The following is a 14,025-nucleotide window of genomic DNA, read 5'->3' on the forward strand; positions in this document are numbered from 1 at the left end:
GCAAATCCTACCCAAAGCCTGAGATTTTTGTTTTTTAGACAGGGGATATGTGTATGTGGGAACAGCAGAGTTTCCCCCCAAAGTCACAGAATGGGCTGTGGACCCCTCTGTTCCAGCTCTGAGCATGGTCCACCAAAGCTCACCGATCTACTGAGATGGGCACAGGGGCTGTGCACGGGCTGAGATCAAGCAGGGCAGGAAGCTTCTCCAGCTAGTCCAGCCTGAACTGGATGGGAGGAAAGTTTAGCATTCCTCACCCTCTCATCCTTTCAGCACCCCCAGCTGCCAGGACTGACCCCAGCAGGGATCCCGTGACCCAGTCAGGCACGGTACTTGGAGCGCTTCCACCTCATGGCTGATAAATCCCATTCTCAAACAGATTTAGTAAGTGGGTAAAGTGCTGATTATGTTGGGAGCTCTAAGGTCATTCCTGTCCACAAGGCCAAAGGGCTGGGGAAAACACTGAGGATTTGGATGCTGAAGTGACACAACCCATATCACTGGTTCTGAAAACATAAAGATACAGGGGAAAAACCCTCAGAGTCCAGCACCATCTTAATAAAAGCCATGTTTAACTGGAGCACAGGAGTCCCAGGCATTCCCTCCACCAAGACCAAGTAAACCTGTGTTGCATGTGCAGCATGTTCCTGCTGCAGCTCCCCAAAACTCCAGGTGGCTACAACACTCTGCAGTTTCCTCTGTACTGACTGATGATCTGAGCTAGCAGAGATGAAGTGATCTGCCTCTGATTACACAGCAACTGGTGACACAACAAGGATGAACAGAGACATTCCTTACTTTTAATCCTCTGTCATGACCACACACCAGCCTAAGGTTTTTCCATTTAAGAGAATAAATGAGATGGACAGCATGAAAATAATTTATTCAATCTACTACTAAAGTGGGCTCTAAATTTCAGAGGCATCTGGCATCCCTGTAGATGCAATGAGAATGTCCAATGTCCCATTATTTTTTGGAAGATTTTAACAAAATTCTATCGAGTCATAGAATTTCTTCATACTTGTTTTTAAAACAAATACCTATTTTTACCAGCCCCGGGCATTTGTTTTTCTATTTATATTTGATGCAGTTACATCACCTTTAACTGTATGTGCAAAGTGGCTGTTCTCCCTCCCACACTGAAAGGGACAATGAGCGGGAACCCACAGCTGGACGGGAACAATTGATCCAAGCTCTGCAAAGCCCCACTTGCACAAAATTGCTGCAAGTGAAGTCCCAGGAGGAAAGGATTACTCACGTGAGCAAACGGAGCAAAAAGCACTAGTTCTGCATTTGGCAGAAACATAATGAAGGGCTGAGGCTTCAGACCAATATCAACACACCTGTTTCTCTGCCTGAGACTCACACTGGTTTAATATCAGGCTGGTGATAAAATGAAGCACATGATTTTTATTTGGTCGAAGTATGTGGAATGTTATTTTCCTTACCTAAAAAAAAAAAAACACCAAAAAAAAAAACCCAAACAATTTTGAGCATTTGATCCTACAGATTTTACTTGGTTTCAAAGTTCACAAATTCAAAAATACAGCAATCTGTAGAAACACCTGTGCATTTGATGAATTAACAACGCAGTTACGAATTATTTTACGTGAACGGTGCATTTACCGCCCGCCCCGCGTTCAGAGGAACCCCGCGCCACAGCGAACTCCTGGGAAGGCACGGACTGCTGCGGGGTGCGGGCATTCAGCGATGTGCCAGGGCCCCCCGAGCGCACCGCGGTCACTCTGCGGCCAGCAGCGCCGAGCCGGCCGCGCTCGCCCTCCCCCGGCACCCCGCAAGCCGGGGGCGCTGCCCCGCTCCCGGCGGGGCCGGGGGCCGCTGCGGGAAAGGAAACGCCGGCTCGGCATTCACCTCGGGAGCCACGGCTCCTCGCCGGAAGGCCCCGGAACCCGCCCGCAGCCCGCGCTGTTTTGCTGCCGGAGGACGCTCCGTGCACCCTCCTCTCTCCCCGCCGGGCGCGACCCCCGAGCGGCGGGGCTATGGCGGGGGTGCGGCGGGGCTGTGGCGGGGGTGCGGCGGGGCTGCGGCTGGGCTGTGGCGGGGCTGTGGCGGGGCCGTGGCGGGGCTGTGGCGGGGGTGACCGCGGCGAACGCGGCCGGGCCCCGCCAGCAGCGCCCCGCGCCGCCTCCCCGCGCCCCACAGCGCCTGCGCGCGGCCGGCGGCGGCGGCACGTGAAGGTGTTGTGGGCACGTGACCCCGCGCGCCGCTCGGGCCCCGCCCCTCGGCGCGGCTCCGCCCCCGCCGTGCGCGAGCGCGGGCACGCGGCGCGGCCTGGCCCGGCCGCCCGGTGCCGCCGCCTCCCGCCCCCGCCCCGCCCCGCGCCGCCGTCGCCGCCGCCGCCGCCCCGCCGGCCATGAGGCCCCGCCGGCGCCTTAGCGCGGCCCTGCGTCGCGGCTGCTGAGCCTCCGCCGGCCCCGCGGCCACCATCGCCCTTCCCGCCCGCGCGGGGACCCCCCCCTCGGCTCCCCTCCCTCCTCACAGCCGCCGCCATGTTGGGCCGGGAGCCGCAGCGGGGCCGCCACTGAGCCCCGGAGCCTGCGAGGAGGAGGCGGAGGAGGAGCCCGGTCCCGGCCGCCCCGCAGAGCCCAGCGCCGGCCGCCCAGCCGCAGCCATGGCGGAGCAGACCTACTCCTGGTGAGCCGCGGGGCCGAGGCCGCGGGGGGGTCCGACCCGGCCGGGCCGGGCCGAGCGCGGCCCCACGCGGGGACGGTGTCCCGGCCGGGGGGGGACCGGCGGTGGGGGGCTGCGGCGGGGGCCGGGGCATGAAGGAGCACGCTGGTGGAGGGGCTGCGGGCTGAGGGTTCAGCGCGGCTGAGGAGGAGGGATTAGGGAGAAAGGAGGAGGGACGGGGCGGCCGGGCGGTGCGGATCTCCCCCCCGCCGGCAGCCGGGCAGCAGGAGAGGATCGCCGGGAGCATTGGCGTGGTTGTCACCCCCTGTTCCGGAGGGCTCCGTGCGAGCTGATCTCTGCACGGCCGGCGCTGCGATCCGCCGGGCCTGGAGAGGGACAGGAGCTCGTTCACGGCTGTGAGGCTGCGGGTCACCTCTGCCTAAAGGGAGATTTATGCCAGCCCAGGCTGGTAAGTCGGTGGCATGTGTGTGTGTGTTTTCACCTAGCGACAATAGGCTTGGTCTGTGTACAGGAAATAGAACGACGAGGAAGAGACCAGTTCCTGTGGAAAGACATGAAGTATAGCAAATGAGAGGGCATTTTTTTTCTGTGTCCTGACACTGTCTCGGGCCTAGCTGGCAGTGGATCAAAGAGACGAGGTGCAGTTTCTTCCTATAAATCTGGGGGTTTTGTTCTGTTGTGGATCACAGCCAAAATACCTCAAATAATTTACTTGTGCATCATCTCTATTGACCTGACCACTGCACCAATTTATTGTGATATTCTCACTGCATTTTAAATCCAGTGATGTCATCTAGAGCTGTTTCTTAGATTTTTTGAATAGAGTTACTTGTTTTGAAATAAGTCCTTTATTAAAAAAGGAGTTAAGTCTTAGTTTTTGATCTTGGTGTGTGCTGAATGTGGAGAAGGGCTTGAACATGCAACGGTTCTGAATGGTCCCATTACTTTTCAAAACTTGGAACCCTGTGGGGATTTCTGTTCTGCCACATGTTGAGACTCTGTCAGCCCCTTCTTCCCTCTTCTGTCTCTTCCCTGTCAAGAACCAACATTTGTATTGGTCTTCTGCTTTCAGGCAGTGGTCTGTTCTGCTTTAAAATAGCAGTGAAAGGACAACACTTTTGACTTAAACGATCGTTTTACATATTGACACAGTAGATGAATATTGGTACAGATTTAGGCAGTTTAATGTAGTTCAGTTAAATGTGTCTTAGTGTGTTTTAATTGCAGAATGAAATTATAAATTCATAAACTCTTGGATTTGTCAGCTTTCTGGAAAGAAGTAAATGAAACAAAATGTCAGTTATACATTATTTTGATCTTAAGTCATTTGTTTTTTTGAATGAGTGTTTTTGCCATAGTAGTAGTCTAAAGGAAGGATTTTTGACAGGCTGAGAGAAGGATTTGCTCTTCTGTAGGTTGCACATTTTAAAGGAATGAAATTGTGATTTAAGGTGTTCACTGTGCTAGGTGGATCTGAAGAATGGGATTCTTTCTTACAGTACTGAGGTTGAAGCAGAATGAGGACATGATGGTTATGTCTTAAAACCCTATAATTTTAGGTCTTATTCTCTATGGTGTCCTCATGGACCTGAGGTTTCTGTCACTTTGCAGTTTTACCTGTACTCGGCCTTGCCTGGGCGCTATGGGAGCAGTGGACAGAGCAAAAATCTAATTTCAGTCATGCTCTCTTCTCTGTGGGTATTTCATTACTTACGCTTCTAACAACAATCTTGCCTCAGTTTATTTACAGTTGTGGTCCTCAGTTTATTTACAGTTGTGGTGATGCAGCTCAGCATAAAATTGGCCAGTGCTTTAGCATTTTTAGGAAAAATGTGCATTTTGTCACCTGAGGAGGTGCTGCAGGAGCTCTGTTTGGAAGTTGGCCGATCCCATCCTGTCCTGTTGCCAGACCTGGTCCTTTCTCTGTGTTGCAAAGGCAGCTTTCCAAGAACAGGTGTGTTCTGTGGTGCAGTGTCCAGCTTCTGTGCACAGACCTTATTTCACATCTGAAAATGCATCATCTGGCATTAAGAAAAATCCTTTCAGGCCCCTGTCTCTGCATGGATGTAAATTGGTTCCCAGCTGCAGTAGTACTTCCCTTTTGTCCAGGTGCATAAGGCTTGGTTCCATCTTTTTGTCCCTACCTGTCTGCATGTGTTGTTGAACCGCTGTAGCTTCACAAGGTATGAAAAAGCTTATTGTGGGTTTGATTTTTTGGGAAAAAAGTCTCAGTTGTGTTAAAAATACTTTGAAAAAAGGTACTTGCCAGCTGTGATTAGTGGACATGAGCATTTGCAAACATGAAGAATTGGGCTTATTTCAGTGACTGACAGTCTTGTTAATGATGTTGTTTTCAAGAGATGAGAAGTAATTCTCATATAGCTTTATTTATTGGTTTGTACATATGAATCTGAGATTTTTAAGGTAGGTTTACATATTTATTTTAAATTCCAAGTGACCTGAATGCAATTACTTTCTTTTATTAAGATACTATAAGAAGGAGAGACTAATGCTTTTCCCCCATCTCTTTCATGGTTTTAAATACATGAGCTATCTTTTGACACTGTTCTTGTAAGGTATTTCTTCTGACAACTTCTTTTTTTCTTCAGTAGTGCCCACACCTATAACCATATGTACTTTTACTTAACTCTTTTTAAGTGTCTTAAGTCATCTTGCTGAGCCAGTATTTCAGATAGAGGTGTCTTATCCTGAAAGGAGGCTCTGCTGAGAATTTTGCTGGTGAAAAAGAGTACTGTCATCCTGGAAAAACTAATGTTAATGTGAAATGTGGGATAAGTCCCAGATGGAAATACTCTTTCAAAGAATATGGACTTTTTAAAAAGAAAGGGTGTTTGAATCAAATGCTTGTCAGTAGCGAGTAGAGAAACTTCTTTGTCAAGTTCCTGCAAAAATAAAAGGAGAGGAGAGCTGTGTATCATACTGCTGCATGGCAAGGTTGCTCATGATTTTGTAGATTAAATAAGAACTAAAATTAGTTTTCTGCAAGTGGAATAGAATGGGAGAGGAAAGAGGTTGTTGAATACCCATTTTCCCCTTGCTTCCTGTCTGTGCTCCAGCAAGGAAACGGAACTGGGTAGTGACAAAATTTCTGCTACAGCAGAGGAGGGAATAAGCATGGACAAATCAGTATTATATGTGTGTGTAAGAGATTAGTAAATACCAATAAATTTATCTTCAGGCACCAAGCTGTTGGAAGTATGACAGCAGATGAGTATGGAAGCAGCAAGACCTAGATCATTACTTTGCAAAATACTTGCTCTGTCCTTAATTTCTAGCATTTTGTGGTGAATTTGTTGTGCTGGAGCCTATTGAGAAGGCACAGCACCATTCCTATCTTGTTTATCTTCAGTTAGTAGGTGTTTAGTGTTTTTCAAGGCCTGATGTAACACCCCCTTCCTTTTTACTGCTGCCTAGGCTGGCAATAGAGATTGCTTTGTTCTTTTTTTGCCCTTTGAATGCACAAAAGATTTTCACAGCTCCCTTCATTGGTGAAGAGCGAAGAAGGGGATTTCTATGCCAAAATCAAATGTATTTTTAATATTTCCTTTCTGAGAGTGTTGTATAAAAGTAATGTGGATTGCCATGCATGTGTGCCCTCTCAGGGTGGTGATTAGGAGACAGACTGGGAGGGCAAGCTAAGAACAAAAAAAAGAAGGCACTGTATTGAGTCACTAATCTTAAGAACAACTGAACTCCCTCTTAAATGTTATAATCAGTGGGATGATTCTTGTATTAGCCATCAAATGTTTCATGAGTGAACTGGTGATATATTTAGAAGCTTCTCTTCATAATGCAAAGGGTGTGGAAATTAAATCTAATGATGTGTCAGAGTAATCAATAAAACTACTGGGTTTTGGAATAAGTGTAAATGTACAGTGCTGTCTTTGCTCCTGGGAGAATTCAAATTGGTGTTAGAAGTCTTTCTGGATTCAGAGGTCTGAGAATTTGCTTTGATTGCAATTAAGCATTTAACATGCTGCTGCCATGAATTAAAAAGCAGTTTCTTCCAGAAGACTCAGGTGGTGCTTTCAAGTCTTACTTGGCTGAATTAGATGTGTATGTGGGAGGGCAGGGAGTAAGAGGAGCTACAGCTTGTTGACAGAACTTGTCAAGTACTAGTAAAATAATTTTTTGCATTCAAGATTTTTTACTTGTTTGCTCAGTTTAGTTTGGGAGACCTTAACTGACTAATTAAGGTGTTCTGAGGATGGGAGGCAGTTTACAACAGAAAACAAATAACTAACCTGAATTTTTAAAATACTGCACTTGATAGGCAACAGACTGCAAAGCACATAGATGAAATTCTGTTGTGCTGCTGTCAAAAATCTGTCATGAAATCCTGGCATGCAAACGTGGTGTTTGGCCCTTAATCTTGCATTTTTCAGGAACTGAAATTACCGGCCACATTCCATTTTAGGGATTGTTAGGAGCCTCCTGAGAACAAGGAAGTCATTGTATGAATGTGCGTGAGTATCTAGCATGAGAAAAGTGACTTAAACCTCAGTAAATTTGAGAATATCAAGTTTAGAGTTCATATGTTTGTCTTTCAGGACTAGTCTCACTTCACTTGTTTGTTACCCTCCCTGGAGCTTTTGCTATCTCAAGCTGTGTATCATGTAGACAGGGCACTGTCTACAGCACTGGGCTGAAAGACAAATAAAGCAAAGAGCATGGCATTAGTAGAAGTTTACAGTAACTTGAATGTACATGTGTATATTGACTGATTAGCACAAGGAAAAAAATCCTCCTGTCAGTGTTTGCTAATTGCAAGGCTTTATTTACTAATATATTAATAATTCTTTAATAAAATCTTTAAAGTGAAGAACAGAAATCAGTGTTCTCTTGGTGCTGGTGTGCAGTACCTCTTTTAATTAAGATTTCTGTCAGTTTTGCATTTAACCTTTTCAGGGTACTGTGGTAGTAGAAGTTAATGGTTCCTTTAGTTTTACCCAGTGACTGGAGATCTTGGCTAGGATGCAGCAGATGAGTTCCATCCCCTAGGGTTTCTGGCCTTGCATCTCTCACCTTCTAAGGGAGTATTCTTATCACCAAACTATGTGTTATTCAGAGGTCGAGCTTTGTGTGTCCACTTTAAATCTCTTTCACTTCATATAAAATACTGTAAATATTTGCTGGGCCAGGAGGCAGGCATGCCTTTCTGCCTTGGATTGGCAGAGACCTGGATTCCCCTTCCTGCCTGGATAAAAACCTGGTTTGGAAGACTGAAGGGTCTGTAGTTTGTGGGGGTAGTTCAGGCTGCTTTTCTGGGGATGAAAGGTTGACTTTCCATGAACAGAAGATGACCTGAATATGATTTCTTGTGTCACAGGTAAGTGAGTGCTTAGGTGTGTAGATCCACCAATATCAATACTTGTTCTTGTGGTTTGTGTGAGGTTTGATGGACCTGAGAAATCTCTTTCTTCTGCTGAAGCGTAGGATCCAATACATCGCTTATTTTGTGCACTTTGGCATTTTGGTGTGAGTTAAGCAGCCTGATGCTGTTGGAATTTGAGGAATTTTGTGATGACCACCAGACAAATTAATTGAGGCTATTGAGTTGAGATAAGTTGTGTTTTGGTGAATACCACCATTTTTAATACTAGATTCAGTTGCTGAAAACTCAGTCATTTGTCACTGAAACACAATGCCAAAAAATGGGTATTTAGGAAAACTTCCTACAAAAAGTACTTTGAAAAATGTGTCATGCTTTTTAAAATGCAGTGATTTTTATTTCCTGGAATTTGAAAGAAGAGCAGAGCAGACTCTGATTTTTTTCAATATCTCAACTATTTTATATCATTATTTTGATAATGTGATATGTCAACATCTGTGGCATAGGTACCATTGTTTTTATTGTCCTTTGACATTTTATGATGACTCTAAGCATTGTAATATATTCTAAAGCAAATAATTGGCACAAATTGTTCAGTCAAAACAGTCTAATTTGATTCTAGTGACATATGAGGAAAATTTCCACAAAGAACCAAGGGTGAAATTTGTAGAAGCAAGTTGTGCACATTTTCTTTCTGCTGCTACATAGCTTTAGTGTCAGTGATTAGGATTAAAATTTGCAGCGAGTCAGGCAGTGATGGGCGTTGCGTGGAGTGAAGCACAAGCTGCTGCACGGCTGGACAGGTTCCAGGCCGTCAGACCGACTCTGAAAGGTGATGATTTAATAAGATTAATGGAGCATATGTGTCATTGCAACACTTGCTGATCTCCTTTCTCTTTAATTCTTCCAAGGGTGCTTGTGTTGATGATCTCTTCTTCTAAATCTTTTGGTGTCTGTGCCTGAAATACTCTGATCTGCCAGACCAGGGTTCTCCCTCCCCTCATGTGTCTCCCGAGAGCAGCTCAGCTCTCACCATACATTAAGTGTCTCAGTCTGCTAGAACCACCATGATGACATTATCCCAGAGCTCATTAATTGTGTAGCTGTGTTGCTGTCATCTTCATTATTAGATTCTGTTGAGTATTTCTTTTTAGGGCCAGACCCATGCCTCAGGTCTCAGATTCCCTTGGATAGCCTCCACATCTGTGTGTCACATTAAGTGCTAGGGTATAGGCAGGGCTGTCAGAAAGTGGGACTGTTGCTGGCTCTTTGGAGGGATACTTTGTAACTGATAACTAACCAAGTAAACATTGTTAATATCCTGCAGCAACAAGGATTCAAAATAATAAATTTATGAAATAAGGCTGAAGTGACTTCTTTTTTCAGGATCTCAGAAATGAGGTTCTTTAAAACTATCACAACCAGTATCATAAAGTAGGGGAGAATGCATTAAGATGATTCTCTACTGTACAAAGATTCCATTACTGAAGTTGACAATGTAGAAGTTGGAGTGATAAAATCATATCTCAGAGTTTGTATATGGTAGCATTTTCCCTGACCGGTGGAATCTGAAAGGAAAATTACACTGTTTGTCTCTCATTTTTTTCCTACTGTGACTCCAGGTTTGGATGTTCTTCCTTAACTTCCTGTAGCTGGTTCATAGACTTTTGACCCAAAAAGTTATTTTCCCATGCAGGCGGGTATGGAGCCAAAGACTGGGAAAGGATTCTCTTCCATTTTTATGCCATAACCTTGTTCCTGCAGGCGCTTCCACAGAGAAGCTCGTGTGGGGGAAGCAGGAGGAGACCCAGGGGGTTCCACCCTCTGTTCATACACAGTCTTTAACTTTAGCCAGGAGTTGGCAAGCTTACCTTACTTATTCAAGAAATAGGCTTGAATCTAGATTATTCTTCAGTTCATCTAAAAGGAAAAAATAGTTCTGTGCAGCGTTAACTGCTGACTGTTAAAGGTAAGCATCCTGCAGTCCTCTTTGTTTCAATCAATGCTTCTCTGCTTGCTCAATTTGGAAGTCCAAATTTCCTTCTTCATTCCTATGTACTGTCCTGTTTTTTGGACAGAAGTATCTTTAAGAAGTCCTTTTGTTCCTCTGATAACTAGCCAGCAGGTGATTTCTAATAAATTTGCAGTGATCCATAATTTTAAGTATATTTCAAACTATTTCAGAAGTTTAGAGATCAGCAGAAATGTTAAGAATTGATAGTGTTTGACTGAATCACAGAAGTCTGGGAGCTCTGCTTACACCATTTTCTCATGACAGTAGTACTGCAAATAGCAGCTTCACGTTAGAATAGCAAAAACTTGTACATGTGGATTCATGGTGCAGTGTGGTTTCAGGTGGTAAAAAAATCAAGTGATCTCAGCATGTAAATTTGGTGCACGTTTCTCTACAGCAATGACGTTTCTCTACAGCACAGAGAGTTTTACAGAGGGGTTCTCTACATGGGTTAAGCTAGTAGCAAGTATGTATCCTCAGGATTTATTTTAATTTCAGTCATTACTGGAATAATAAGCCCAGCTGGCTCCAGTTGAGATAGCACAGCTTGGACAAGAACCAGCTTTACAAAATGCTTGAGCTCTGCAGTAGCGCAATTAGCAGGACAGAGGTGAACGCAGCAGCTGAATTATGGCTGCACTCAGTTCTGGTGTCTGTGGCTCCTGGCTATCTGACATCCCTTCTGGTCAGATAGATAGCCCAGGCTTAAAACGTGATTTAAATTTATCTGGAAACTTCAGTAGTGGGTAGAAATTCAACAGTGAATTCTGAGTCATTATTGTAATTATTATCAGACAGCTGTTGGTACAGATCTATTGGATATATAAAACCAAAGCTCAGTTGTGAGTTGTTATGCATATTGGATGTATAAGACCAAAACTCATCATCAAAGAAGTGATTTTACTAGTACCACTTTTGGGTTACAGTTGTGATTTATCTCACCGTCATCTCTGTCAGACCCATTTGGCAAGATAAAATAGGTGTAGTGTGACTTAGACTTATTTAGTCAATGGGAAGTCCCTTCTCTAGGTCACTGTTAGCTAAAGGTGAGGTAAGTGAAATAGCAGGAGGCAGAGGAGCAAACAGAGCTGGCTTATATGGATTTCTGTAGCCTGTGTTGCAGACTGGCGAGGTGAGATGTGTCTGTCTTGCTTTCTAGGTTTGCAAGGTCATTCTGGTCCTTTTTAGAAGTTCAGATTGATGGCTGTGTGCTGGAGGAAAGATTATCCGCTCCCTGAACTCTCCTTGAGGCGCTGATGCTGTACCTTCACTTGAATGGCTGCTCGGAAAAGTTACCACAAAGGGCTAAAAGCTCTCACGGGGAACATTATGATCTCTGCAGGGTTTTGAAGATGAAGAATAGAATCTAATTAAGGTTTATGTTGAAAATAGTTTAAAGAGTGCTTTTTTCCCTCAAGAAAAAGGAAACTAAAACTAAATAGTGAAGAGCCGAACTTTTTTTTCTTTAATTTTCTGCTAAGTTGACTACTTCTAAAGCAGATGCAGCTGTAAGCAGTTACAGATGGTACAGAACAGAAAGATACTCTTTATCATACTTAAGTGCCTTAGAAGAACCCCAGTGTTAGTATTCCATCCAGTTATCTTTCTCTTTATTTTTTATATTTTTGCAGATAAAAAAAGCGGGCTACCCTAAAGCTGAATCAAAAAATGAAAAGAGTCTGCATAAACCAAAACTATTTCTTTGCAGGGGGCTTTACTGGAAAAAGTTCTATAAGATTTCCAAAATACTCTCTTTAAAGAATGTTCCTACTTTTTGTTGTCACAAGAAAAGCTTCTTAGCTATTTGGGCAAGGGTTTGTTGAAAACAGTCTCTGTCTGTTCTGCTACCTGTTTTTCACACCTGGAAGTGACTCAGCTGCCATAGCCCTGGCACTTGGGTGTGTGAATGTATTGTGCTTCTGCACACAGTTTGTGAGGCAGCAATCAGGCCCTGGCCAGTCAAGCTCAGGACAACTCAAGACCTTTTTTTTTTTTGAGTTTGCCTCTCAGTTGGAGGTGGCAAAAGCAGGGTGCCCATTTTGATGGGTCAGTATTTTGCATTTTCATGCCTGCTGAATCCCCTCGTGACTTGGTGCAGTTGTGAATAGTCACGTTCATTTCAGAATCTCACCAGCCATCATCTGACAACATGAATTTGTCTTAATACAGGGCCAGCATGATTAAAGCTGCTTAAATCTGGCTAGACAGACCGGTTACGCTATAGCTTTGACTGACACAGGAGTGTACTTTTACCACTGTCACTGAAGAGTCATAGTTGGGTGCTGATGGTGTTAACTCATTCTTTTATGAAATGTTGATAAAATAATGTTTCATTCTACCCAGGCAGTGATAAAGTATGTAGTCCTGTACTGTGTGAGTAAAGCAACTCTCAGTACCATTCAGAGCTGCTCTTTCTGACAAGGTCATATTGGTCAATTTGACTTTAGTTCTGGCTTGTTGATTGTAAGGCGTGATTGTTAAATGCTTTGGTTAAACTATTAGTTAGTTTTATTTTTTAATCTGACTTCTGAATACGTTGTTAAAAAGAGTTTGGATTTCTAAGCACGTAATCAATAAATACCAGTCTTAGTGTCAGAGGTATGAGGTGTGGTTTTGGTTTGGCTTTTTAAGTCAACAGTAGAGTCAATATAGGTGAGAAAACATCCTGTTTTCTGATTTCTGTGATAAAAACAACCAACCTCTTTCATACTAGAGAGCCCACTACATCTTGATAACTTAAAAAAAATTATTAGTATCATGGTATTCTGCATATTTGTAACTTAAGTACAAAAACTGCTGTGGAAATGAAACCTCCAAATAAGACTTTTTTATATATATTGGGATGGAAGGATGTGTTTTGTCTAGGAAGCAATGTAGTGTTCAGATCAATATCCTCCATACATGAGGGGACTCTGTAATGTCTTTGTGCACTAAGTCTTGGGTGAATGTTCTTTCATCAGTTAGGCCAGCTGCATTTTTTAACCTGTGTAATCTACAAAGTGATGATTCCTAGTTTAGGGAAAAGATTGAGGCCCTGGAGGTTTTGCTATGTTGTCTTCCTGGGACCTGTTCTAGGTGTTAACCCAGTAGTGCCTGCATGTTAATATGTTAACCTTTTGTCACATTCATTGCCAAAACCACCTGTATCTCAGAGATAAACCAGCTGTATGGTTCTAGTACAAGTATTCCTGCTCTTTATTTGCTCTGAACGACTGTTTTTCTTCAGTTGTTGCATTTGCTTTATGAGGAGGCATTGACTTAGCAAGGAGATGGGATTTGCAGCACATTCTGCTGTCAGAGTTCTGCTCTGCATGACCAGCTCTATCACTTACAAAAGAAATGTTATGAATGTGAATAAACCCTTCTTCTATTAGTCCTTAACTGCAGTGACTATTATACTCCAGATAGTTAGAACAAAGTTAGATGGAAGAATTTCTCTACTGCTGGTATGTTGAGAGTGACCAAGCCCAGAACCGGGCACAGGCTTTGTGGTATTCTGGGACAGGTTGAGCTCCGGGAGTGCAGCTTTGATTAGAACCCTGGGATGCCTGTGCAAGATGAAGAGCAGGGCTAGAGTAAGAGCCTGGGGATAAAGGATGGAGCTGGTAAAGGTAAAGAAGTTAAGCAGGAATTTGCACAGGCTGTCTTTAGGTAATACTTTGAGAGCAAGTTAGGCCACTCAAGTATCATCTGTGTGTCTTGAGTGAAACTGTACACATCAGAGAGGATCAGCTTAATCTTCTGGTTTTGGCTTCTGGATAAGCACAAGCGATCAGTTACAGCATCAGGTATGGTATTCCTCTTTGTGCTTGTTAGGAAACCTGCTGTACTTTTTGTGTGTGTTCTTCTGTGTTGCTTCAGATGGAGATGCATACTTTGGTCTGAACTTTTTTGGTTTAGTTTACCTGCATCTCTGCATCCCATAAGAAGTCAGATTACAGATTGAGTAAGATTTGTTGTCATAAATATTGAAGAAGTCCTTTTGCACAGTGTGTTGTTCCCTGTT

The 14,025-nt window shown here is 44.1% G+C and overlaps 1 protein-coding gene across 4 annotated transcripts in view; it reads left to right on the forward strand.

The window, feature by feature from the left end:
- Nucleotides 1-2,362: 2,362 nt before the first annotated feature.
- The window catches only part of SPPL3 (signal peptide peptidase like 3), a 56,110-nt gene continuing 44,447 nt past the window's right edge, over nucleotides 2,363-14,025 (forward strand). For all 4 annotated transcript variants that reach the window (XM_053959916.1, XM_053959917.1, XM_053959913.1 and 1 more), the window contains exon 1: nucleotides 2,363-2,655. In XM_053959916.1, coding sequence (XP_053815891.1) covers nucleotides 2,633-2,655 — 23 coding nt within the window. In that variant the 5' untranslated portion in view covers nucleotides 2,363-2,632. The remainder of the gene's footprint in view (nucleotides 2,656-14,025) is intronic.

Source organism: Vidua chalybeata, chromosome 18, assembly GCF_026979565.1.
Source record: "Vidua chalybeata isolate OUT-0048 chromosome 18, bVidCha1 merged haplotype, whole genome shotgun sequence".
Lineage (NCBI taxonomy): Eukaryota > Metazoa > Chordata > Aves > Passeriformes > Viduidae > Vidua > Vidua chalybeata.